This window comes from Salvelinus alpinus, chromosome 33, assembly GCF_045679555.1.
Source record: "Salvelinus alpinus chromosome 33, SLU_Salpinus.1, whole genome shotgun sequence".
In the NCBI taxonomy this organism is placed as follows: domain Eukaryota; kingdom Metazoa; phylum Chordata; class Actinopteri; order Salmoniformes; family Salmonidae; genus Salvelinus; species Salvelinus alpinus.
The window spans coordinates 7,099,036-7,124,381 of NC_092118.1; the positions used below are offsets into that span (position 1 = coordinate 7,099,036).

General features: G+C 40.6%; 1 protein-coding gene and 1 long non-coding RNA gene across 44 annotated transcripts in view; one reads left to right on the top strand and one right to left on the bottom strand.

Moving 5' to 3' along the window:
• LOC139563208 (CUGBP Elav-like family member 1) overlaps positions 1-24,855 on the top strand; it is a 49,152-nt gene extending 24,297 nt beyond the window's left edge. For 2 of the 43 annotated variants that reach the window (XM_071381555.1, XM_071381581.1), the window contains 12 exons: positions 4,135-4,322; positions 5,092-5,174; positions 6,060-6,108; positions 6,281-6,415; positions 6,929-7,008; positions 8,477-8,638; positions 15,798-15,876; positions 16,711-16,881; positions 17,136-17,252; positions 17,366-17,566; positions 18,706-18,849; positions 18,964-24,855. In XM_071381555.1, the coding sequence (XP_071237656.1) occupies positions 4,135-4,322; positions 5,092-5,174; positions 6,060-6,108; positions 6,281-6,415; positions 6,929-7,008; positions 8,477-8,638; positions 15,798-15,876; positions 16,711-16,881; positions 17,136-17,252; positions 17,366-17,566; positions 18,706-18,849; positions 18,964-19,091 (1,537 nt within the window). In that variant the 3' untranslated portion in view covers positions 19,092-24,855. Of the gene's footprint in view, positions 1-339; positions 599-4,134; positions 4,323-5,091; positions 5,175-6,059; positions 6,109-6,280; positions 6,416-6,928; positions 7,009-8,476; positions 8,639-15,797; positions 15,877-16,710; positions 16,882-17,135; positions 17,253-17,365; positions 17,567-18,705; positions 18,850-18,963 lie in introns of those variants that run through there. The other 41 variants (XM_071381560.1, XM_071381584.1, XM_071381556.1 and 38 more) reach the window with 40 other exon arrangements.
• On the bottom strand, positions 729-22,399 carry LOC139563209 (uncharacterized). The gene is made up of 4 exons (XR_011672509.1): positions 22,288-22,399; positions 11,466-11,623; positions 11,262-11,342; positions 729-3,005 (listed from the first exon to the last, which is right to left on the bottom strand). It is a non-coding gene; the product is annotated as an uncharacterized lncRNA (long non-coding RNA).
• Positions 24,856-25,346: the final 491 nt, after the last annotated feature.

The following is a 25,346-nucleotide window of genomic DNA, read 5'->3' on the forward strand; positions in this document are numbered from 1 at the left end:
CCCAGTGCCGGAACCTGATTGTCTCCCCAGCCTCATATTAGTGCAGGGATTACCAGCTCGCTCCAGTTCCCCATTCATTCTGGACAGTCACTCGCCCTTATCAGCCTCAATCTGACACTCTATTTATCTGACGCTGCACCCAGTTCTGCTTGGCTAAGAGAAATGCTCACAAAAAGCCCCAGCCCATCAGCACTTTATTTGTGGGACCCGGGGCCACAGCTTTTAGTGGCCTGCCTACTCTTCTGTTACTCTAGACCCAGTTTGTTGGACAGTGAGGATTTGTTTTGTGTTATACTCTGGTTCAACGTTTCACCGTTGTCCAATTAATTGAAGTTGTTGGTTCTTTACCATTTATGTTACTTCTCGTATTTTTGGATCAGCCTCCATGTGGTTTCGCCATAGTTTTTCCACAGCAGCCTCCTGCTGAGAAGTTTCTGAGAAGGCTCTAGTGGTTTGCAGTGTATTGACTTTTCTGGCGTGAAAAAGTGTGATCAAGTTTGTTTAAATTTTTCTTTGGAAAAGGGAACATGGGCTCTTTTAAGCTGGATTTTTTGCCTGAGATGATGGTGGACCATTGTTCTTTGAATTCTAGTCCTGTGTGAGTAGTTTATTTATTTATTTAGCAATGAGTTAATAAGCTTATTGCTTGTACGTGATGTTTAAAAAAAAAAAAAAAAATGCTTTTCAGAAATGGATTTGAGCTGTAGTTTCCCCCCCCCCCCCCCCCATTTCGTTTTGGTGTCATTTTGGGGGGAGGGGTGATGGTAGGCTATATATTGGTTCCACCTGGTATTCCGCCGTGTATTTTCAGCTGTACAGACTGATACTCAATTTCTTGATCTGTAGTTTAGTCCCAGCATGTGACTTGACATTTTTGTGCTTGCCATAATGTTCCAGTCCAAAACTTGGCGCTTTAAATTTGATATGTAGGTGTTGGAGGCGAAAATGGTGGTAGAGCGAGTTTTCAACAGGTGCATACTCCCCAAGTGCCCCCCGTAATGGTTCATAGTCTGTATTCCGTATGCAGTGCAGTTAAATTATAAAAATGTAGTTTTTTATCCAGATCGACTTACAATCAGTAGGTATTGTACATGTCAGAGGCTTTAAAACAAGTGGTCTAACCTATGTCATAACCATGGCAGTCTGTCAATTTCTCTACAGGGAAATCGTTAGGAAAGGTTGCTGCTTATTATTTGTTGATCTTGCGTTTTTACTTTTAAAGATATAAACATTTTAGGTTAGATGTAACGTACACATTAGGGCTTTAGAGTGGGTTAATGTGAAGGGAATTAATAGGCTACTAACAGTTGTTGTCATACGTTTGAAACTAAAGCAGGTTTGAGCTAATGGTTAGAGCTTAGGGTTGGGCAGTATCCATTTAAGTGATAATGCCCGAGAAGGCGGTGTTTGTTGGCTATATTGGCACGGGTGTTGTTAGGCCCGAGACAATATATTTTGGCCGGCAAACCGTGACAATATATCCAACAAACACCGGCTTCGAGGGCGTTATCACTTTTATACAACGTGTTACCAACATTCAAATAATGATCGACATGGTTTCATTAAAACATTATTTTGATGAATGCCCGAGAAGCCGGTCTTTGTAGATATATTGGCATGGGTGTCTCCTTTGGGTCCAGATGATTCTTTGTGTCCTCGTTCTATGCGAGAGTGGCGTATCTGAGAGAATGCGTTATAATATTGTTTTCCAGTAGCCTAATAAGGAGTGCAACTTAGAAATAACACAAACAGGCTATAAACAACATACCTTGGCTTAGACGTTCTTGTCTGTTTTTACGAAGAATGAGTTGGGCTTTAGTTGTCTGTTCCCCTCTCTTCCTCTTCGACCCAGATGTAACTGGAGGTCGAACCACACTTTCTGGACCAGACCCCTTGGTGTACCCGCATTCAGAGCCTGGGAGTTTTGGAGCTGGGCAATGTCCTTATCGGTGATGGGAGGGTGGCTGTTTGTGATATATTTTCCTTGTCGCCTTAGCTGTTTGATGTTGCCCAAAAATACATGATTCGAGGTGGTAAATTCAGTGTCCTTCATAAGGCACCAGCTGCGACCGATGGGTGGGTGTTTTAGAAACCTGTTGAGCCCACTACGTAGTGCCAGGTATCTACTTATGCTGTACTGCTCCCACCTTCCCATTTCGTGCATTTCCTTAACTGTCGGAGAAGGATGTTAAACTCTTCCTTAGTGACAGTTTTGACGTCAACAACTTTTTTCCCCTTCTCTTCTAGCCATCCCTTGACGCAACGCACAACCCAGTTTGTATTCTTAACTGCCTTTTTTGTTGTGGCTTTTCTCTAGATCATTCAATGCAGTGTCCTCCAAATCTGCATGCCTGGGTATTATTGCCATCTCTTTTTCCCATTAATCTATAGTTATGCCACCGAAAATATCAAAATAAATGTTCCACTCATCCATTTTAGTTTTCGCATCAAATAATCGATTTAGCCAGTCATCTGAAAAAGGTTTTGTATGTTGCTATGTAGGGTTGCACATTTTGGGGAATATTCAGAGGTGGAAACATTTCGTGGGAATTAACGGGAGTATATGGGAATTAACGGTGTGTCTGTTGTCCCTTGTGTCTGCTCTTGTAGAATACTGGTTGAGGGGTGGAGATGATGTAGGTAATTATTCCTTGCCCACGAACATTCAACCACCCATCAGAGATGATTGCAATACAGTCTGTTTCTCTGACTACCTTCCATCATTGAGTCAAAAAAACTTCTGATTCCAGGAGGACCATTAGCTGTTGCTATCGATAAGGTGTCTGATTCATAATTTTCACCTCGAATAGAAGTAGAGAGACTTGTCAGAGGTTGCTTGTTGTGAGCGCTGAGGGAATTTTATGCACTTGGCCAGATGATTCTGCATCTTTGTTGCATTCTTCACATATGATTTGGCACAGTATTTGCAAATGTACACAGCTTATCCTTCTATGTTAGCTGCAGTGAAATGTCTCCACACATCAGATAGTGCCCGTGGCATGTTCCTGTAAAGATTATAAAAAGATGAGTAAAAAAACCCAAATACAATTCCATGTAGAGTTAAGAAGTTAGATTAAACAACTCCTTTGTAAGATGTTTTAAAATGAAACGTGTATGGAAACAGGTGAATTAACACTCCTCAGTTTGCAGGCTCATGCAAGCTAAAACCCACATGGTAGCAAAAACTAACTAGCAGAAATTGTTAAGTTAGAAATGCTTAATTGTCGGTGTAGAGGACCTTGTGCATTTCAGTTAAAATAACAACCCAATGTTTATATCCCAGGACAAATTAGCTAGCAACAGCAAGCTAACTATTTAAATTGGCATAAATGTTTAATGCTTTTCGACCTGTCCCCAAATTCATTTAGTTGGTTCAGAGTTTGTTTTCATATTTCAACCTGCGTGTCCTGATCGCATCTGGTGTGTGGGGACAAAATCAACATGCATGCGATACTGCACGCTCGCGTGTGGTCTGGTCAACATGTTAGACAGTCTTGATTGGACTACTTTGACCATATGGAGGTACAGTTTGTCAATCGAAAACCTAGTTGGTTTGTGCTTGCACATTCAAATGATATTTAAATGGCTTTTTATATTAATTCATACTCATTATGAATTTGACATGGATGGACTTGATGTAGACTAGTATTTTCTTGTTTTGTTCTGTGCGGCCTTCAACATGGCATGAGATGAATAATTGTTTGGTTATGAATGATCAGATCTCCCAAAGCAAATTTCACATTCAAGATCATTCTCTTTAGAGCTATTGGTCTTAGTTGCGTAGGTCAATTCTCTGCTGGCAGTATGCATTTGGTGCTGTATGTTTTTGTATGCATGTTAGAACGTTTCATCAGATGGCACCTCTTTCAACTGACACTTAATAATTACTTGACTACAACGTATGCAGTGCTACTGAAATAGTCTAGACTTGATTGTACATTTCTGCAAAACAGCCTTTGCTCAGATGCAATTTTGTGAAGCTTCCAGCTGCTTAGTCGATTATGCAAATATGTTATTTCCAGCAGGGACATATTTAATGCGCCATTGGGGAAGACGGCTCATAAATGTATCTTCTGTTGCCCAAGTTCACATCATGTAGCCATATTATAGAAACTTATCTTCTTTCTCTCTCAGAGCAAAGAAGATGAACGGGACCCTGGACCACCCGGACCAGCCCGACATCGATGCTATCAAGATGTTCGTTGGCCAGATCCCACGGTCCTGGGCAGAGGAACAGCTGCGGGAGCTTTTTGAGCCTTACGGCGCCGTCTACGAAATCAATGTCTTGCGTGACAGGAGTCAAAATCCCCCACAAAGCAAAGGTGACAGTGCTGTCTTGAGTTCTTCACCAGAGGTGTCCATTACACTCCCCCCTCACCCTATCCAGAATTCCATGCCTTTTTTTATATGTATTGGCTGTGTTGCTGAATTCTCTGGAATTCTGTTACCGATAGCTAAACAACGGAAGCTTCTGCGTATTTGCGGGATTCTCTACTTTACTACTCCCTCCGCTGCCGCAGCATATCAAAGGAGCAGGAATCAGACAGGCAGTCTAAATGGCGATTTAATGTTATTTTTTCATCATCATTGAAAAGTTTGACTGAGTTGGAGGAAGATGGGCAGTCAAAATAGTGTTTTTCTTTTTCAGTTTTTAAAAGATGTAGGATATTTGTGGTTAAAACAGATTCGTTTTTTCTCCAATGCAATGTGTAGGCTGCGCCCTACTTGTGCTACTGCAATATCCTTAGTTACAACAGACTGAAAAGGTTGTGGCCTACATCCTAAATTAGCCTACAAAATATATATTTTTGGAATGTTGATTCAAATTGCAGGTTTTTATATCAGCTGTTCAGAAATATGATACTCGGATGTAAGCTAGTCTACATCATCATGTCAATCAAATTGGTTGATGGGAAGGGTTCAGAAGAGGGAGAGAAACGTGAAGGGAGATGTGTGCGTGAACTAACACATGTACAGAACATGTTCTTTAGCTCTGGGGAAGAGGCATAGATGACCCACCAATACTCTCAATGTCATTTTATAATTGAGTAACATTTACTTTGTCTAATAACTGTTTATATCCCCAAACAGGTTGTTGTTTCATAACATATTACACTCGCAAATCTGCATTGGAAGCACAAAATGCTCTTCACAACATGAAAATTCTCCCAGGGGTGAGTAGGTTTGGTAGAAATTTTAACTTCCTCAGTAAATTGAATTGGGTAGCTTGCCAGGTTGTAATAGAGAACAGTCAGTGCTGCTGTTCAGCTTTTATCTCTAGAGATGTAGGACCCTATAAAATCTGTTGTATATTTTTCCTGTTTACTTCGTTTTTTCCCAAATTCCGTTTTCTCTATTTTTTGTTTTTCAAGGTTTCCATTTCCCCCAGTTTATTTATTTTTATCACACTTGTTTAAATAGAAAACAACTAAATGGATTTCTTTAAGTCCACAACAATGGTTAAACCACATCAGAAGACTGCTTTTGAGCTCTCGATTTTTGATTTTTTAGATTTAGATATTTACCCTTTAATATCAGTGGCACCTAGCAAGATGTTTTTGTAGCGCACATGTGGTGATAGTTTGCAGAACAAATACTGCATTCTGCCAGGTAAGCATAGGCTATTTTGTAGTTTAACATTTAATTGAGAAGGTTTTTGGGAAAGCCTTTCCATCTACCAGAATTATGTTCTTTAGCATCATTGTTAATGGCTGCACAAAGTGGTAGACGCGTGCACCAGACATAGTCAGGGGAAATTCTCGTTGCCTCTTAATAAGAAAGTTGCAGGAAATACCCATCACTGATGCATTCTGTTCATGTCTTATGATAAACGTGGGCAAATTTAAACAATGTTCCATACATTTAGTTTATTCCCTATGAAGTTTAATACATTTAAATATTGTGGAATTCCGTTTTAATGTCTGGATTCCTTCTGTGTTCTCCACATCGCAGATTTTATAGGGCCCTAGAGATGCCAACCACACATCCATTTATACCTATCAAGGCAGTATCTGTCAGCGCTTCTTCCTTCCTTTAAATTCAATGTCTTTCCTCAACAGATGCATCACCCCATTCAGATGAAGCCAGCTGACAGTGAGAAGAATAATGGTGAGTATAGCTACATCTCTGCAGGCAGGGGAGCCGGTGGATGGTGTGGTAATTCTGTTTTTATGTTGAAGCCCTACCATTTTAGAAGCTGCCCTTGTTGTTGTATGTTGTCTCTAATGCAGTTACTCATTGTTTGTTGAAACAACCTTTTCTTCTTCATTGTCTCTATCAGCGGTGGAAGACAGGAAGTTGTTCATAGGAATGATATCGAAAAAGTGTAATGAGAATGACATCAGACTTATGTTCTCGCCGTACGGACAGATCGAGGAATGTAGAATACTACGTGGGCCGGATGGACTGAGCCGTGGTGAGGCAGATTCAGTTCACCTTTCATCCTCATCGTCACACACACACTCACCTGCAACAAGATGCACCCAAACACACATACACATTTACTCTATCAGTTATACTATGAGGACTAGTCATTGTTTTAACATGAATCTCTCTACACGCGGTACGTACACTCCCACACACTCACTCTAAAATAGTTGCATACAGATGGGTGATAAGTCATTACTCTCATTTGTCCTCTTGTGTACAAATCCCACGTATCTTCCATACAAATCCTCTCACAGAAAATGTACCAATCTCAAGGTCATCACTTCGAGATGTAGCATATTGACTTAAATTCTAGTTATTTATGATCCAAATATCTGTTAGACACTGTTCCAAGTGTGTTTTTGGAGGGCTGTTTAATTAAAACAAGAACTTACCAGACTCCATAGCATGCTGCAGTATGCTTTCCATTATCTGTTTCTAAATGCTGTCAGGAGTCAGGACCGTGTATGTCAACCATTTACGAGTTGTTCCCCTTCTGCAGGTTGTGCGTTTATAACTTTTACAGCAAGACAGATGGCACAATCAACAATCAAATCCATGCACCAATCACAAACTATGGAGGTAAGCATTGAACCTGCACACCTCCCATTCTTCAGAAACAGAATCTACACTGAACAAAAATATAAATGGAACATGTAAAGTGTTGGTCCCATGTTTCATGAGCTGAATTAAAAGATTCCAGAAATGTTCCATATGCACATAAAGCTTATTTCTCAAAAGTTGGCCTTTCTCCTTTGCCAAGATAACCATCCACTGGACAGGTGTGGCATATCAAGAAGCTGATTAAACAGCATGATCATTACACAGGTGCACCTTGTACTGTGGACAATAAAAGGCCACTCTAAAATGTGCAATTTTGTCCCACAACACAATGCCACAGATGTCTTTTAGTTTTGAGAGAGTGTGAAATTGTTATGCTGACTGCAGGAATGTCCACCAGAGCTGTTGCCAGATAATTGAGTGTTAATTTCTCTACCATAAACCTCCTCCAACATCGTTTTAGAGAATCTGACAGTACGTCCAACCGGCCTCACAACCGCAGACCACGTGTGGGCAAGCGGTTTGCTGATGTCAACGTTGTGACCATGGTGGCGGTGGGGTTATGGTATATGCAGGCATTAGCTATGGACAACAAACACAATTGCATTTTATCGATGGCAATTTTAATGCGCAGAGATACCGTGATGAGATCCTGAGGCCCATTGTCGTGCCATTCATCCGCTGCCATCACCTCATGTTTCAGCATAATAATGCACAGCCCCGTGTCACAAGGATCTGGACACAATTCCTGGAAGCTGAAAATGTCCCAGTTCTTCCATGGCCTGCATGCTCACCAGACATGTCACCCATTGAGTATGTTTGGGATGCCCTGGATCGACGTGTACGACAGCGTCTTCCCACCAATATCCAGCAACTTCGCACAGCCATTGAAGAGGAGTGAGACAACATTCCACTGGCCACAATCAGCAGCCTGATCAAGTATATGCAAAGAAGATGTGTCACGCTGCATGAGGCAAATGGTGGTCACACCAGATACTGACTGGATTTCTGATCGACGCCCCTGCCTTTTTTTTAAAGGTATCTGTGACCAACAGATGCATGTCTGAATTCCAAGTCATGTGAAATCCATACATTAGGGCCTAATTTATTTATTTCAATTGTCTCTGTCGTGGGCGATGTCTGCTTTGGCCGACTGTTCGAGCTCCGGTACACCTGTTGCCCTACTGGAGTTGCACAGTAACAGCGTCACTGCCATTAGCTTCACGACATACTATCTAAAGCCGTTTGGATCTTTGCGTGTCCTAATATGAACTGTAACAGTCAAGTCTTTGAAATTGTTGCATTTATTATTGCATTTATATTTTTGTTCAGTATAACATAATAACCTGCTTTTTCCCTCTATGCCTTACTTATATGATTGGCTGGCCCATTACCCAAGTAATGCCATTTTGAAATTGCTGTTATCGTGCTAGAGGAATATCGAAGATAGTTTCCAAATGACACTTTGCTGTCTATCCCGACTTTTTAGGGCTGCTCGTCTCCCATCGTAGTGAAGTTTGCCGACACGCAGAAGGACAAGGAGCAGAAGCGCATTGCCCAGCAGCTTCAGCAGCAGATGCAGCAGCTCAACACTGCCTCAATGTGGGGGAATCTGACTGGGCTCAACTCTCTGGGACCACAGTATCTGGCAGTAAGTGACCACCTCCTCCGGCGCCATCCCCAGCAGAGCTTTGGCCGACTGTTCGAGCTCCGGTACACCTGTTGCCCTACTGGAGTTGCAGAGTAACAGCGTCACTGCCATTAGCTTCACGACATACTATCTAACGCCGTTTGGATCTTTGCGTGTCAAAAAAGATGAGTCAAATAAGCTTTAAATTTGACATGTCAAATAACACAGTTCTATTATAGAATGTTGTGTGTTCTGAATTTGCACATGCACACGACACCACTACAATCAGTTGCACTGTGCACTGTCAAAGGAAAATATCAGTATCGGACAAAAATGTCGGTGCATCACTATTTAAAAGTATATTGAGTTTGCAGTGTGGTGCCAGGTAAACAAACTCTCCCTCAATGTCACTGGGCAGCTCGTGGCTGTGCTTCCCTTTTGTAGTCTGTAATAGTTTGCAAGCCCTGTCACATCCGTCGTCGCCGGTGTAGTACGATTCATTCTAAGTTCTGTATTGACGCTTTGCCTGTTTGATGGTTTGTAGGAGGGCATAGCGGGATTTCTTTTAGGCTTCCAGGTCAGAGTCCCGCTCCTTGAAAGCGGCAGCTCTACCTTTTAGCTCAGTGCGGATTTTGCCTGTAATCCATGGCTTCTGGTTGGGGTATGTACGTACGGTCACGGTGGGGACGACGTCATCGATGGCTTCATCAATAACTGCAATTTAGTGGTGTAATTAAGACTTTTTAATTTATCAAATCAATTCTGTACTATCTGTTTTAATTACGCAATTAAACAAATGTAACTTTAATTAACTAGGAAGTCTGGGCACCACGGGAAAGAGTTTCTATTTCCCGACTAACTCCTCAGATATTTTCATATCTTATCGATTTAGTCACTTATTAATGTATTATCATCACATCAGTCATATTCTGAATGGCACAAACCCATGGATATCTACGCGAACCGTAACATAGATCATGAATCAGCAATATACAAATTGGCTTAGTTATTTATTAACTAACTTAATCAATCACAGAATTACATAAACGCACACAATAGGTCATACATTGGTTACTGACATGATAGAAAAGTCCCTAGTGGGCTAAACTGATATGACGGCTTGGTAGACAAAGGAAAGGGGTGGGAACGGTTCAAGAGCGGCAAACTCAGAGTGGATTCACTACATACAGTTGAATATTTCATCGTAAATATGGACACTTAACACCCTAACAACTGCTCAATTGGATTTTAGAAATGCAATTGACATATTTACGAGTGTATGTCTTGGTTGTCCCTCTCTGCGAACGCCGGTCCGTCTGCTGGATAGTCAGTCGACAAAGTCTTTGGTTTGTCCACCAGAGATCAAAGTCTGTCGTATTTGTTATAATGGAATCTTCAGAGTACCAATCGGAAGTGTTCTTAATAGAGGTCGACCGATTATGATTTTTCAACACCGATACCGATTATTGGAGGACCAAAAAAATTCGATACCGATTTAAAAAAAAATATATATAAATAAATAAAATAAAGTTATTAATTAAAAAAAAAAAAGTTTAATGTATTTGTAATAATGACCATTACAACAATACTGAATGAACACTTATTTTAACTTAATATAATACATCAATAAAATCAATTTAGCCTCAAATAAATAATGAAACATGTTCAATTTGGTTTAAATAATGCAAAAACAAAGTGTTGGAGAAGAAAGTAAAAGTGCAATATTTGCCATGTAAGAAAGCTAACGTTTAAGTTCCTTGCTCAGAACATGAGAACATATGAAAGCTGGTGGTTCCTTTTAACATGAGTCTTCAATATTCCCAGGTAAGAAGTTTTAGGTTGTAGTTATTATAGGAATTATAGGACTTTTTCTCTCCATACGATTTCTATTTCATATACCTTTGACTATTTGATGTTCTTATAGGCACTTTAGTATATACCAGGAATTTTTGATGGTTGTAAAACCTGTGGTGGGAGAGAGAGTGAGAAGGGGGAGCCACGATGTACACCCAAAAGGGCCACGTCATGACACTAGTGACTGATGTGGTGTACTCAATGCCATTGGAAGAATCACGGAACATATTCCAGTCTGTGCAAGCAAAACAGTCCTGTAGCTTAGCATCTGCTTCATCTGACCACTTTCTTATTGACTGAGTCACTGGTGCTTCCTGCTTTAGTTTTTGCTTGTAAACAGGAATCAGGAGGATAGAATTATGTTCTGATTTGCCAAATGGAGGGCGAGGGAGAGCTTTGTACTTGTATCTGTGTCTGGAGTTTTCTTATTTTTGAATTTTTTCCCCCCTCTGTTTGCACATGTGACATGCTGATAGAAATTTGGTAAAACGGATTTAAGTTTCCCTGCATTACAGTCCCCGGCCTCTAGGAGCGCCGCCTCTGGATGAGCATTTTCCTGTTTGCTTATGGCCGTATACAGCTCATTGAGTGCGGTCTTAGTGCCAGCATCGGTCTGCGGTGGTATATAGACAGCTACGAAAAATGTTGATAAACTCTCTTGGTGAATGGTGTGGTCTACAGCTTAACATGAGATACTCTACCTCCAGTGAGCAAAATCTAGAGATTTCCTTAAATTTCGTGCACCAGCTGTTGTTTACAAATATGCATAGGCCTCCGCCCCTTGTCTTACCAGAGGCCGCTGTTCTATCCTCCCGAAAAAGCTTAAAAGCCGCCAGCTGTATGTTAATCATATCGTCGTTCAGCCATGACTCTGTGAACATAAGATATTACAGTTTTTAATGTCCCGTTGGTAGGATATACATGCTCGTAGTTTGTTTATTTTATTTTGATTGATTGTAAGTTGGCTAATAGACTGATGGTAAAGGTAGATTACCCTCTTGGCGACGGATCCTTACAAGGCACCCGGACTGTCGTCCACGATACCTCCGTCTTTTCCTCCTGCGAATGACGTTCTTGTCGGGTGTCTGGAGTAAATCCTTCCCGTCCGACTCGTTGAAGAATTCCTCCAGTACGAGGGGAGTAATCGCTGCCCTGATATCAATAAGTTATTTTTGGTCATAAGACACGATGGCAGAAACATTATGTACAAAAGAAGTTAGAAATAATGCGAAAAAACATACACAATAGCACAATTGGTTACGGGATCGTAAAACGGTGGCTATGTCCTTCGGCGCTATTATGTGACAAATCTTGAATTAGAGCATGCACGCGTGAGCAGTCTTTCCCTCTCTCATCAATTGTTGCTTACCAATTCCATTCAAAATAGATAATCCTGTTATATAGATAGATAGATCTCTCACACAGTACCAGTCAAAAGTTTGGACACCTACTCATTCCAGGGTTTCTTTATTTTTACTATTTTCTACATTGTAGAATAATAGTGAAGACATCAAAACTATGAAATAACACATGGAATCATGTAGTAACAAAAAAAGTGTTAAACAAATATATTTGAGATTCTTCAAAGTAGTCACCCTTTGCCTTGATGACAGCTTTCTTGGCCCAAGCAAGTCTCTTCTTTTTATTGGTGTCCTTTAGCAGTGGTTTCTTTGCAGCAATTTGACCATGAAGGCCTGATTCACGCAGTCTCATTTTTTACATTTACATTTTAGTCATTTAGCAGACGCTCTTATTCAGAGAGACTTACAGTAGAGAGCATACATTTTATTAAATTTTTTTACATACTGAGACAAGGATATCCCTACCGGCCAAACCCTCCCTACCGGCCAAACCCTCCCTAACCCGGACGACGCTATGCCAATTGTGCGTCGCCCCACGGATCTCCCGGTTGCGGCCCGGGTGCGACAGAGCCTGGGCGCGAACCCAGCCCAGCCTGGGCGCGAACCCAGAGACTCTGGTGGCGCAGCTAGCACTGCAATGCAGTGCCCTAGACCACTGCGCCTCTCCTCTGAACAGTTGATGTTGAGATGTCTATTACTTGAACTCTGTGAAGCATTTATTTGGGCTGCAATCTGAGGTGCAGTTAAATCTTATGAACTCTGCAGCAGAGGTAACTCTGGGTCTTCCTTTCCTGTGGCGGTCCTCATGAGAGCCAGTTTCATCATAGCGCTTGATGGTTTTTGCGACTGCACTTGAAGAAACTTTCAAATCTCTTGACATATTCCAGATTAACTGACCTTCATGTCTTAAAGTAATGATGGACTGTTGTTTCTCATTGCTTATTTGAGCTGTTCTTGCAATAATATGGACTTCGTATTTTACCAAATAGGGCTATCTTCTTTGTACCACCCGCTACCTTGTCACAACACAACTGATTGGCTCAAATGCATTAAGAAGGAAAGAAATTCCACAAATTAACTTAACAAGACACACCTGTTAATTGAAATGTATTCCCAGTGACTACCTCATGAAGCTGGTTGAGGGAATGCCAAGAGTGTGCAAAGTTGTCAAGGCTAATGGCAGCTACTTTGAAGAGTCTCAAATATAAAATATATTTTGATTTGAACACTTTTTTGGTTACGACATGATTCAGTATGTGTTAATTCATTGTTTTGATGTCTTCACTACAATGTAGAAAATTGTAACAAAGAAACCCTTGAATGAGTAGGTGTTCAAACTTTTGACTGGTAGTGTGTGTGTGTGTGTGTGTGTGTGTGTGTATATATAGTGTATGTGTATGTGTATATACAGTGGGGAGAACAAGTATTTGATACACTGCCGATTTTGTAGGTTTTCCTACTTACGAAGCATGTAGAGGTCTGTAATTTTTATCATAAGTACACTTGAACTGTGAGAGACGGAATCTAAAACAAAAATCCAGAAAATCACATTGTTTGATTTTTAAGTAATTAATTTGCATTTTATTGCATGACATAAGTATTTGATACATCAGAAAAGCAGAACTTAATATTTGGTACAGAAACCTTTGTTTGCAATTACAGAGATCATACGTTTCCTGTAGTTCTTGACCAGGTTTGCACACACTGCAGCAGGGATTTTGGCCCACTCCTCCATACAGACCTTATCCAGATCCTTCAGGTTTCGGGGCTGTTCCACATTTTATGTTACAGCCTTATTCAAAAATGTATTAAATAGTTTTTTCCGCCCTCATCAATCTACACACACTACCCCATAATGACCAAGCCAAAACAGTATTTTTTATGTCTGGTAATTTATGTATGACCCCCCCCCCCCAGAAATATCACTTTTTCTGACCCTTTACCCAGTACCTTTTCAAGCACCTTTGGCAGCGATTACAGCCTTGAGTCTTCTTGGGTATGATGCTACAAGCTTAGCACACCTGTATTTGGGGACTTTCTCCCATTCTTCTCAGCAGATCCTCTCAAGCTGTCAGTTGGATAGGGAGTGTCGCTGCACAGCTATTTTCAGCTCTCTCCAGAGATGTTCAAGTCCGGGATCTGGCTGGGCCACTCAAGAACATTCAGAGACTTGTACCGAAGCCACACCTGCGTTGTCTTGGCTGTGTGCTTAGGGTCGTTGTCCTGTTGGAAGGTGAAACTTTGCCCCAATCTGAGGCCCTGAGAGCTCTGAAGAAGGTTTTCATCAAGGATCTCTCTGTACTTTGATCTGTTCATCTTTGCCTCCATCCTGACTAGTCTCCCAGTCCCTGCTGCTGAAAAACATCCCCATAGCATGATGCTGCCACCACCATGCTTCATGGTAGGGATGATGCCAGGTTTCCTCCAGATGTGACGCTTGGCATTCAGGCCAAAGAGTTCAAATCTTGGTTTCATCAGACCAGAGAATCTTGTTGCTCATGGTCTGAGAGTCCTTTAGGTGCCTTTTGGCAAACTCCAAACGGGCTCCTTTTGCTGAGGAGTGGCTTCCGTCTGGCCACTCTACCGTAAAGGCCTGATTGGTGGAGTGCTGCAGAGATGGTTGTCCTTCTGGAAGTTTCTCCCATCTCCACAGTGGAACTCTGGAGCTCTGTCAGTGACCTTCGGGTTCTTGATCACCTCCCTGACCAAGGCCCTTATGAATGCACCTGTCTTCGCTTTGTCGTTATGGGGTATTGTGTATTGATTGATGAGGAAAAACATTTTATTTAATTCATTTTAGAATAAGGCTGTAACGTAACAAAATTAGGAAAAAGGGAAGCAGTCTGAATACATTCCAAATTCATTGTAGCTAGCTACATCTATGGGCTTTTACGTTTTTCTGTCGTGCGTAATGCTTAGTCGCCTATATGTCATATGTATTGGCTAACGTCACAATCATTTGTGCTTTTTTGGGCTTGGGATTAAAAAATGTATTTTTATGTAGGGCTCATAAAATGTATTTAAAGTATGGCTCATCAGGCTCAGGTTGCATCAGGCTTGCATTTTCGACCAAAGCTCTTATCAAATCACTTTATATGCTTTTGAATGACTCTTCCGGTTTAACTATCTGCGTTGCCCCCCTTTTGCATTAACTCTTTTGACTCACATATGCTGCTACTGTTTATTATATATCCTGTTTCCTAGTCACTTTATCCCTACCTATATTTACATATCTGCCTCGTACCCCTGCCCTTCAATTTGTTGTTAGACTTGATTTGACATAAGGTTTCCATTGATTGAACATTGTTAGTTTTGCCTCCGTAAGTATTCTCCCTGACCTTAGAGTAGACACATGATCTGTTTCTTCTGTTTGAGTCGGGCATTTTCTTCATCCAGCTCCCTCCCTCCCTCCTTGCTTGTGTTTGGTTTGCTGTCTTTCTAGACAGAGATTTATATTTTCATCGTTTCCAATGATCTATGTTGGATGGCCATCTAGTCTCAACTCGCCTAAAGACCTGATATGTTTTCAATTGGCATCTTTAATTCTAAATGGGGAGTGGATCTCCTGACCCTCCAATTATGTGGCCAGTCCAATATAAACGGCAGAGCTTTCTGCGATGTAAGTGCTGCTCCATGGGTGTGCTGTGAAAATCTTCCAACCTCTTCCTTTTCTTCGCTGTCTTGCCTTCCATTTAAATCCTCTTAACTCTCATTTCATCCCACTCACTGTTTCCCAGCGTCATGTTTTCTCTGGATTTGTTTTTTACCTTCTAATTTTCTCTGTGATTCTTCCCCTCTCTTTATCACCAACATTTACACCTCCACTCTTTCCTGTTCTTTTACCCTTCATCTGTCCTACTCACCCACTTTACCTTTTTTTTTCTCTCTGCGATTTCTTTCCTGAAAGCACAGTCCCGGATGCAGTCCTGACCCTTTTGTGTTCTCTGTTTTGGTGTAATGTCTAGCTTTATTTACAGCTCCTCCAGCAGTCTGCCACCTCTGGGAATGCCCTCAACAACCTTCATCCCATGTCTGGTATGTCAGGTAAAAACAGACATTTCCCACCTCTCTTCCTCCTTCCCCCCTTTCCATTCTTACACCTGCACGCTAAATGTGTTTTCCTCCCCCATCCAACTGCCACGTGTAGTGTGCCTGGTGAAGATGTGCGTTATTGATACGGCTGAGTGCGTCATTCTCTGCATGTCTGAACTCCCAAGTAATCTGTTCAGTGTGCTGTGTTTGTCAAGCAGTGGTGAGGGACCATGTTCAAAACCGGCTCCTCATTTATGAATTGAGTTTTGAGCTGAAACGCGCTGCCACTAGGAAACTCCAGACGTAAACACTAACACACAAACTGGTGTTTTTTCATCTGGTTTCTAGCAGTGTGTCTGCTGCAGCGAGTGGCTACTTATCGAATTCATCATAGCAAGAACTGAGTAATTAATGTTTTCATTCCAATATGATAACCACGGGGTATGTCATGGGGCAAGCTACAATTGTTCAAGATTTTACAAAGCCTGCTTAAATTTCATATTGAAACTTCATCCGAGTTGATTCAAACTGTTTACCTCGTTACCAAAGTCAGCTCATTATCCCACTTCTTGACTTACCCCACATATCACTGCATTGTTGTATCTGCTTGTGTTTTGGCCAGTGCTCTAGTTGTGTTTATTGAATGGGCTGCTAAGTTTCTACTTTTGCCTCCCATCTCACCCATTTCAGATTGTGTTGGAAAGGTACCTGCAACTCTCTGCTTTAAGCTTCACATGTTGTAAAGCAAAAACAGTGATTGCATGACTCAGTGTAACCTATATATTGACCTAAGCGAGATCTAGGTGCCATAGCCCGTATTAAGTGCAGATTATGCGTGTGTCTCAGGGCTGAATGCCATGCAGAACCTGGCTGCCCTGGCAGCAGCGGCCAGCGCCACACAGGCCACGCCCACGGGCAGCAGCGCTCTCACCACCTCTAGCAGTCCCCTCAGCGTGCTCACCAGCTCAGGTACGAGTACTGGACAGCAGGCACACTCATCATGGGACGCCTACAAGGGTTGGTCCCGCTTTTTATCTCTCACCCCATCCCCCCTCACCTGTATGTATCTTTAACCTCATTCCACTGACTTGCCTCTGTAAACACTGTTGGTTGTTTCTCATTTACCTTACCTCCTGTTGCCTTCCCATCCCTAGTCTCTGCTTTATGTTCCCTGGTCTGTGAATTGAGACTTTGAAGTCCTACTAGCGTAGTCAAATGGTGGCGTTTTCCTCCAAGTGATTAAATGTTTTGGGGTTGACTCATCTCCACAGCAGGATCGTCACCCACCTCCTGTAACAACAACTCAATGAACGCCATGGCCTCCTTAGGGGCGCTGCAGTCTTTGGCTGCAGGGGCTGGAGCCGGCCTCAACATGGGCTCGCTTGCAGGTTAGCAGACTCAAAACATATTTGTATGCATTCATTTACCACAAATATATTACCTCAAATTTTAAGAGTGCATGATACATATACAAGGTATTCTAGCCCTAATCTTGTAACAGAGCTCCTGTGTCTAGGGATGGCAGCCCTGAACGGCGGTCTAGGCAGCGGGGGCATGTCGAACGGAACTGGTAGCACCATGGAGGCCCTTACCCAGGCCTACTCTGGGATCCAGCAGTACGCTGCTGCTGCCCTCCCCAGCCTCTACAACCAGAGCCTGCTCTCCCAACAGAGTGTCAGTGCTGCAGGAAGCCAGAAGGAAGGCAAGTAGGGGGATAGAGATGGGGCATGAAAGGGTTTGACTGGGGGTGTGGGGATAGGGAGATTTGTGTTAACTGAAATGTCTGCTCTACAGGGATCACGTGCTACGCTGTGATTGATGTTTGATTGTAGTACTAGTGCAAGGGATATTAAGAGCTTAGCTATAGATTACATAATTTTTGATGTGACCTTAGTGTGGGATATTGGTGAAAATATGTATTGTCACCTGCTGAGGGTTCTGTCTTGTTTTAAATATGCTGCAACAGCAAGCGACAGTCGGAGCACGGGTAAGATTTAATTGCAACACTCTGAAATGTTTTCACAGTACTCAGTGGCGGATTTAGGTATAGGCGGCATCTTGCCGTGGTCGGCACGGGGCGCCCGCCCCAAAAAAATCAGAATGGTGACATTTGCGCTATCGGTTTTCTGTCACTCTTTTGCACGTCACGACAATGATATCATGTCACCGTGTGGGGCTGTGGGTCAATTGACCTTGTCGGAGTGGGCGCCCTGATTCTAGTCTGTGAGCTAGGCAGGCTACTGCCTGGGAAGGTCTCCCATTCAGAAGTATGAGATGGGGCGGGGGTAGGTTGACCTCAGGGCTCCCCCCTGGAACCCTGAAGTAGGGTGGTGGGGTAATCTATCAAATAGCACACCTCTAACTTTGTACAGTAATAATGCAATTAGTAAAATCAATCACACTACGAAATGCTACCAAAAAAAACACAATTCATTCATAATACTGTGAATATATAGTTAATTTTTTCTGGTTTGTGTAAAATCGTTAAGTATAATATTAAACCAGTCTGCACACCACCAAGGTGAATTGGTTTAGTCTTGACTCTTGGTTGACAGTGTTGGGGGATGGGTAATGTATTGACGCTTGAGTGCAAAATCAACACAAATGGGGGGGGGTTCGCCCAGGGAGCCATACAAGCTTGAACCGCCACTGACAGTACTTGTTGTAGAAAATGTCGTTTTAAAATTAGCATAAATCTGTATCAGAAGGCTCCTCAGATAACATTTTGAAATGCTGTTAGTCTGTCAAAAACAAAATTGTTGCCTCTGGCTTAGTTGTATTCATTACCATCTTGTTGTGTCAGACATTGTAATACATGATTTCCTGCTCTGCTCACTTAAGGCCCTGAGGGAGCCAACTTGTTCATCTACCACCTCCCCCAGGAGTTTGGAGACCAGGATCTGCTCCAGATGTTCATGCCCTTTGGCAACGTTATTTCCGCTAAGGTGTTCATTGACAAGCAGACCAACCTCAGCAAGTGTTTTGGTAAGCTGGAGGATGGGGAAAACAGCACATCACTGTGTATATAGTGTGTTCTTATTATGAAGGTAAGGATTGATTTGTATCTTGCATACGACTTTTATCTGGACTCTCTTACAGGCTTTGTGAGTTACGACAATCCAGTCTCATCCCAGGCCGCCATTCAGTCGATGAACGGTTTCCAAATTGGCATGAAGCGACTAAAGGTGCAGCTGAAGAGATCCAAAAATGACAGCAAGCCATACTGAATGCTTTCTCTCAATTGGACTTGGTTAGGATTTTTTTTCTTTTTCTGGTAAGTGGAGTGTGAATAAGAAACTAAAAACCCTGCTGCAAACCCCTACCCTCTCCTCATTCTTCCCTCTCCCTTTGCGCATTTCAAGATTACCACTTTGCTGGGGTCACTCCTTTTTATTCTCTGTATTAACAAACGCAAGCAGAAAACAAAAACAACATGCAAAAGGATGTTGCTCAACTGAAACTGGATACTTACATTCTGTTTTTGTTTTTGAATTTTTCTTTTTTAAACATAATTGTATTTGTTCATTTTAAGGTGTCATTAGTTTGCTGTGTAAAAGTTAAGTCATAATGATGTTGCACAATGACAGCCAGTTGCCAAAATATCCCCTTGATTTTTACCCCTGCTCCCACCACCACCTAATCATGCCCCCTGACCCAACTCCAAATTAATCCCATCATAACCAAACCAGCCCCATGGTTGCGTTCTTAAACGCTCTGATGCGTCATGCAGAGCCTTCCAGAAAACTGCCTTTTTGAAATGAGGATGGACATACCATGCACCGGATAATGGCAAGAAAACAATAGCTGTTTGCCAACTGCAATTATCTACATGTACGCAAGATCTGACTTCACTCCAGTAGATGAGCCATTTTTTTTTAAATTTGTTTTATTTATAAGTTGCCTGAAAAGTCTATTTGTGATGCTGTACCAGGAATACATTGCATACAGTAGGCTTTTACTCATTATTTTTGTTTGTTTGTTTATTTATTTATTTATTAATTAACCAACAAGAAGCTTGAATTTCTGTTCTCAACATACTTTGGAGCAAAATATAGTTTTTTACAACTGAATGAATTGATTTGTAAGACGTCAGCAGTATTGCCTTGACTGCTTTTGTGAGATATTTAACTTGCCAACCTCTTGATTGGTCTCAGGACAATGTCACAACGCCACACCCTTGCTTTAGGCATGTAGTTTATCTGAAATATTTCACCCTTTTTTTCAATTGAATATCTGAGAGAGAATATGGGGTCCTGCGTCATTAACAAATACTGTGCTATGTGTGTGAAGGGGGGAGTAATTGGGTCCTACTTTAAGTTTTAATGAACACAGCCACTATGATGTCATCTGGCTTAAGTCATTTTATTCCCCATCTGTCAGATGTGTACATTTGGCCTTCTGTCTAATGCTGCCCTTCACATGTCGTCTTTTATGTGAGGAACAGTGACTTTAATAGCGGCAATAACTTAGTCTCTACTCTCCCATGATCTTTAACTTCAAACGAGCATTCCGCCCCATTTAGAAAAATTCACATTAAATCTATTTCCTTTCTGTTTTTAGCTGTCAGTTCAAGTAGAACATCCGTCCTACTTCTAACACTAAATGAAATATCACTTGGCATTTTAGGCTTGCGGCAATCGAGTGTCCTGGAAAAGAGCAACATTGGGGCTTTTCGAAGTTAACATTTGTCAGATTCATCCTAAATTATCCAATCAGCTCTACTGATTACTGATGCAAAAAATAATGCTCTAATTAGATACTATAATTGATTTGTATTTAATTTTTTTCTCTCGTTAACCAAAATGTTTTGTAATTATTCATCATCCGCAGTTCAAGTAGTCTGCTCTACCTCTCAGAGCTGGTTAGATGAGACTACTCCCTCAAAATACTGGCATCCCTGCAGATTTTTACTCCAGTGTGTGTGTGTTTTATTAACTAAAAACGCTAGCATTTCATGATTGGCGACGTTAAATAAATGTTAATCACTACAACACACAGTAATCCGTTTCTTAGACTTCCATTAACTTATAAAGTGTTTTATAGAAATGGAAAGAAGCAATTGTCCAGATGATGTATATTACAAAACTATAATGCCTTTTCTATTTTTATAAAGGTTTTATACTTCTCCCGAGTGTCGGGAACTATTTATTGCCTACATTATTTCTCTGAATTGAAATGATTGTTTCAAGAATATTCAACAGTATTTTGTAGAATCCTAATGTGACGTTGGTTGCTACATTTAAATATGTGAGGGTTAAACTACTGACCTGTGTATCCCTATTCAAGTGTTTATTGTTAATGTGCAACAAGTGAAAATGTTGTATGATCAGTGAGTAGGATTTGCCAGTTGCTAAAGATTTCGAAACTGTAGTCCCCTTGCATTTTAAGAATGGAATATATTATAGGGAAAATCAATATTTTACTTGAGTTCAACCTAGATGTGTGCCTATTTAACTATAATTTCCATGTGCATAACAATACCAACTGAGAAAATAGACTTAAGCAGGGTTACTGTAAGGTTAAGTCCAGGGTATTTGCTGCCATTAAAATAAGTCCAAAGACTGAATCTCAACTGATGGGTGCACATAGTTGTTGTACATGAACTTAACCATCACTGTAAACTTTGCTGTACATCTCATACTTTTGCTTTGTATGAAAGGCATCATTTTGCGTAAGCGTACAGAAGTGTAATTCTTAAGAATAGCAGCAGATTATGGTAGAGAGAACTCGAGAAGATGCCAAACACTCACAGAAAAGCTGTTTTGTTTATGTGAAACAGACTAATGTAGTCTTAAAGTGTTATAGCTTAAACGTTTTTACTCATTTGTTTTATAAATTGTCTTCAGTTTGTTTGCGCTGTCTTACCCTTTTTGTATTGTATTGACAAACTGCCTTATTTAAAAAGAAAGTTACCTCCTTGCCACTTAAAGTACAGATACTGTACTTCACTCACTTTTGTATTGTGCCCTCGAGAAAAGCTCCTTTGCTGTGGATGTAATTTAGCTGTATTGCATTGCATATGATGGAATTATGAACAGATGAAGCACACAATCAAGAGAAATGTTGACTGAGATTAGTTGACAATCCGCTCTCCTAGATCATTCTAGCAAAGCACAATTAATCTAATATTGCTAGCTCGTAACCCAGGTGACTATCATTACAAGCAATGAATAGCAAGAAATTGCTATTTTTACAATCAGTAAGAAAATATTTTTAAAAAGCACATTGGGACAGATGGAGCTAAACCCCTTGGGAGGATTATTTCCTGAAATTGGAATATTACTGATCGTTTTATATATTTTCCTTTATTTTTTCGACTACTGTATTAAAAGTCCTCAAACGTAATACTAAGTCACAAATGTTGACTGTACAGTAGTAGGCAGTCAGTGTGGTGTCTCGGTGTTGTGTCCTGTAAATTCTCACCTCAATTCTCTGTTCGCATGTTGCTTGTGTTCCCCCTCTGTCCTTTCGCCTCTTCTGTCTCACATTAAATGTTCTGTGTTTAGATTGTGTATCTGGTAGTGACCCCCTCCCCTCCCCATGCAAAGATAATCATTTATGATTTTCTTTTTTCTTCCCTCTCCTTTTTCCGTTGTTGCTTTAACCTAAGTTTGTCTCCCTGTTTTGTTTTATTCTAGATATCTTCGTGCCCGTTTGTTCATCGTTTGCCTAGCATGTTGATGTGACGTCAAAAGTTCATCGTCCAGTTCGTTGTCCTCTGCACTTCTATGCCGCTTGAAATGTTCACCTTTTTTGACCTTTTGTTAGCTTTTGGTGTTTATTGGAAAATGTTTTTTTGTTCTGTTTCTCTTTTGTCATTTGTGCTGCCAATTGGGTGCGCTAGAAAGACTGCCAAGAAAATAAATGTATAAAGCTACATGAGTTGTTACAAGCAAAAAAAGAATCTATTTCTCGAGAACTTACTGACATAACCACTAGATTTTTCCAAATCGGTTTATTTTTTGTTTCATTTTACCTTAATAGGAAACTCGTTTATTTTTCCCTTTATGTTTTGAGCGGTCTTCCTAGCGCCCCCCCACACTACGTTTTTGTTTTGTGTCTGAAAGCAACCAATCAATTTATAGAAACTACTTTTGCGTGTGGGTGTTTTTTCTCTTGTAAGTTCTAAGCTTTTTTAGGATGTCTTTGGTCATATTTTGCTGAACTGGGGATGACTTTGTAATTTTGTGTTAGGTTAGTTGGTATGAAGGTAATTTTTGGGGAGTTTCTAATGAGTGACAACGATATACACTTGAATCACCGTTTTTGTCTTTCAGTGTGTGTAGTCATCACAGGCACATGTTTTCATTTCCTTTTGTGTGGAAATCATCCTTAGTCTGAATAATAAAATATAAAAAATGAGCAGAATTGAGTTTCTTTTCAGTTATATATATTTAGCATGCTCGTTTTTTTGTAACTGCACTGAAATCCTCAGCAAAATGTGATTGACTTTTTTTAATAGACTAAAAAAAGTTATGAATAAACTAGTGCCAAACGATGCTGGTGGTCACATTTATCTCTTACACGTTGCCCTTTGAAGTTAAGATCTGGGCAACAAAAGTAGGGGTTGGTTTCTTTTTCAACGTTGATGTGATGGGTTGTACCTCGTAGGTTTTCGTGTGTGTTTAGACTGATTTTAGAGACCCCTATTTTATATTAGGACTTGAGGTGAAGTTAGGTGTTGGAATTATTTGGATTTTTCTGTAGTACAAGTATTCCCCAAACCAGGTTAGAAAGCATGTGCCCTTAAAGGCTTATTTGTTTCAACTTTGGGATTAATTCTGTTGGGAGTGTTTTTGTTTCTCATAATAAAGGCTAAACACTACCTTTTCATGCAGTTCCTGATAAACTTTGTATTTTACTCCCAGAGAGCACTGTTTTTATTAGCATACCTTGTCTTTAATATAGTTGTATTGCATTGGCACAGTGTGTAGCATGTGAAGTGATGCTTTATCTGACCTGAGTTTGTCTGATAACTTTAGGCATGTTAAATGTGTGTCGTTGTGCGTTAACGTCATCAATTTGCTTTACTTGGGAAATATGAATCCTTTCTACTGTCATCATTTCAGTGTATACAGTGTATACAAATACATGTATACAAACCATTGTCTTTGCAGTAGTTAAAACATGGCTCCATCCCTGTTTAACATCAGGGCCCTCTTCTCAAACCAGGATTGGGTTTTAGAAATGGAACCTCTAACCACATTATAGAACTGTCACATGTTCTGTACTCAGAACTACCCTTTAATTATTTTCACCATTAAAAACCACTTCTCTGGGTTATTGATCTCCCATTGTTCAACAAAAATGGGTTGGATGGATTCTCCTTAAATGAATTGACCTGCAGAAAAAAAAGACACATTGGATTGACTGGGTCATTTAATTTTAATATTATGTGACAGATTGTATTTCCAGATTTGTCAGCTGCTAGGTCTGAGTTTAAATGTGATCCTAAAAAACAAACCTGTTGGATATTTTTTGCATTATTATTGGTACAAAGTGACTGATTTTCTATTTAACATTTGGTTTGTACAGTTGCCTTTTCTACTAGAACAAAGTTATTATATTTCACAATGTGACATTGAAATTCAAGAAAGTTCAAACATGTAGAGCTTAGTTGCCACATGACCAAACCTTAGTCTGTACAGCTGTAATATTAATTGATAAGAATGCAATTCTGTGAAGTCGCCTTTCGTTGAATTCAATTAAAAGCTTTTCTTTCTATATATTTTTGTTTTGTTTTACAATGTTGTGATTTTGCTGTGAAGCATAGACATTGCTGAATTTATTAGATGGCCAGAACAGTTGCTTTTTTAATAATTTCAGTTCAATATTGTCTTAAATGTTTTTGATTTAAGGATAACACTTGTCTCCACAGGCGTGAAGCTAAGTGCACACTCAATAAGCAGTTGTTTTGTGAGCCAAAATTGTGATCCTATTTGGTTGGTTTGTTTATGTACAATTAAAATGTTAACAAAATTAATATTAAAATTGTCTGACTTTGCCCTTTTTCTCTAAAGGAAATATTAAGGCATAATGTGTTGAAATATGTGAGTCAACTAGAAAAGGTACATTTCCTTAAGAACATAATTATTTTTGCTTGCATCAAAGCACATTTCAGGGTAGGGGAACACCGCTGCATCACAGCTGACAGATCCCTGTTGAGAGCCTGTCATCCCTCAACTGCAAGTGTAGCTAAATTCTTTAGGTGGGGATACCTGCTGGTATCTTGATTTACTGTAATTTGTAAAAGCACGAAACCTTTTCAATTTAGGCCTAAAATAAGCCCATTCACCTGCTGGGTGTCTGACGATCCTACGTGGCATGAGTATAGCCTCCATTATGATTACCATTGGACAACCTAGAGAGGACTGGCACGTAAGGCTAGACTATGGCGGGTGATAAGGGCTGAAATTAAGTCTCGTGAAGCTACTGCCACCTCTCACGAAGTCACCTAATGTCTTCCTAGTGCCATAAAATAC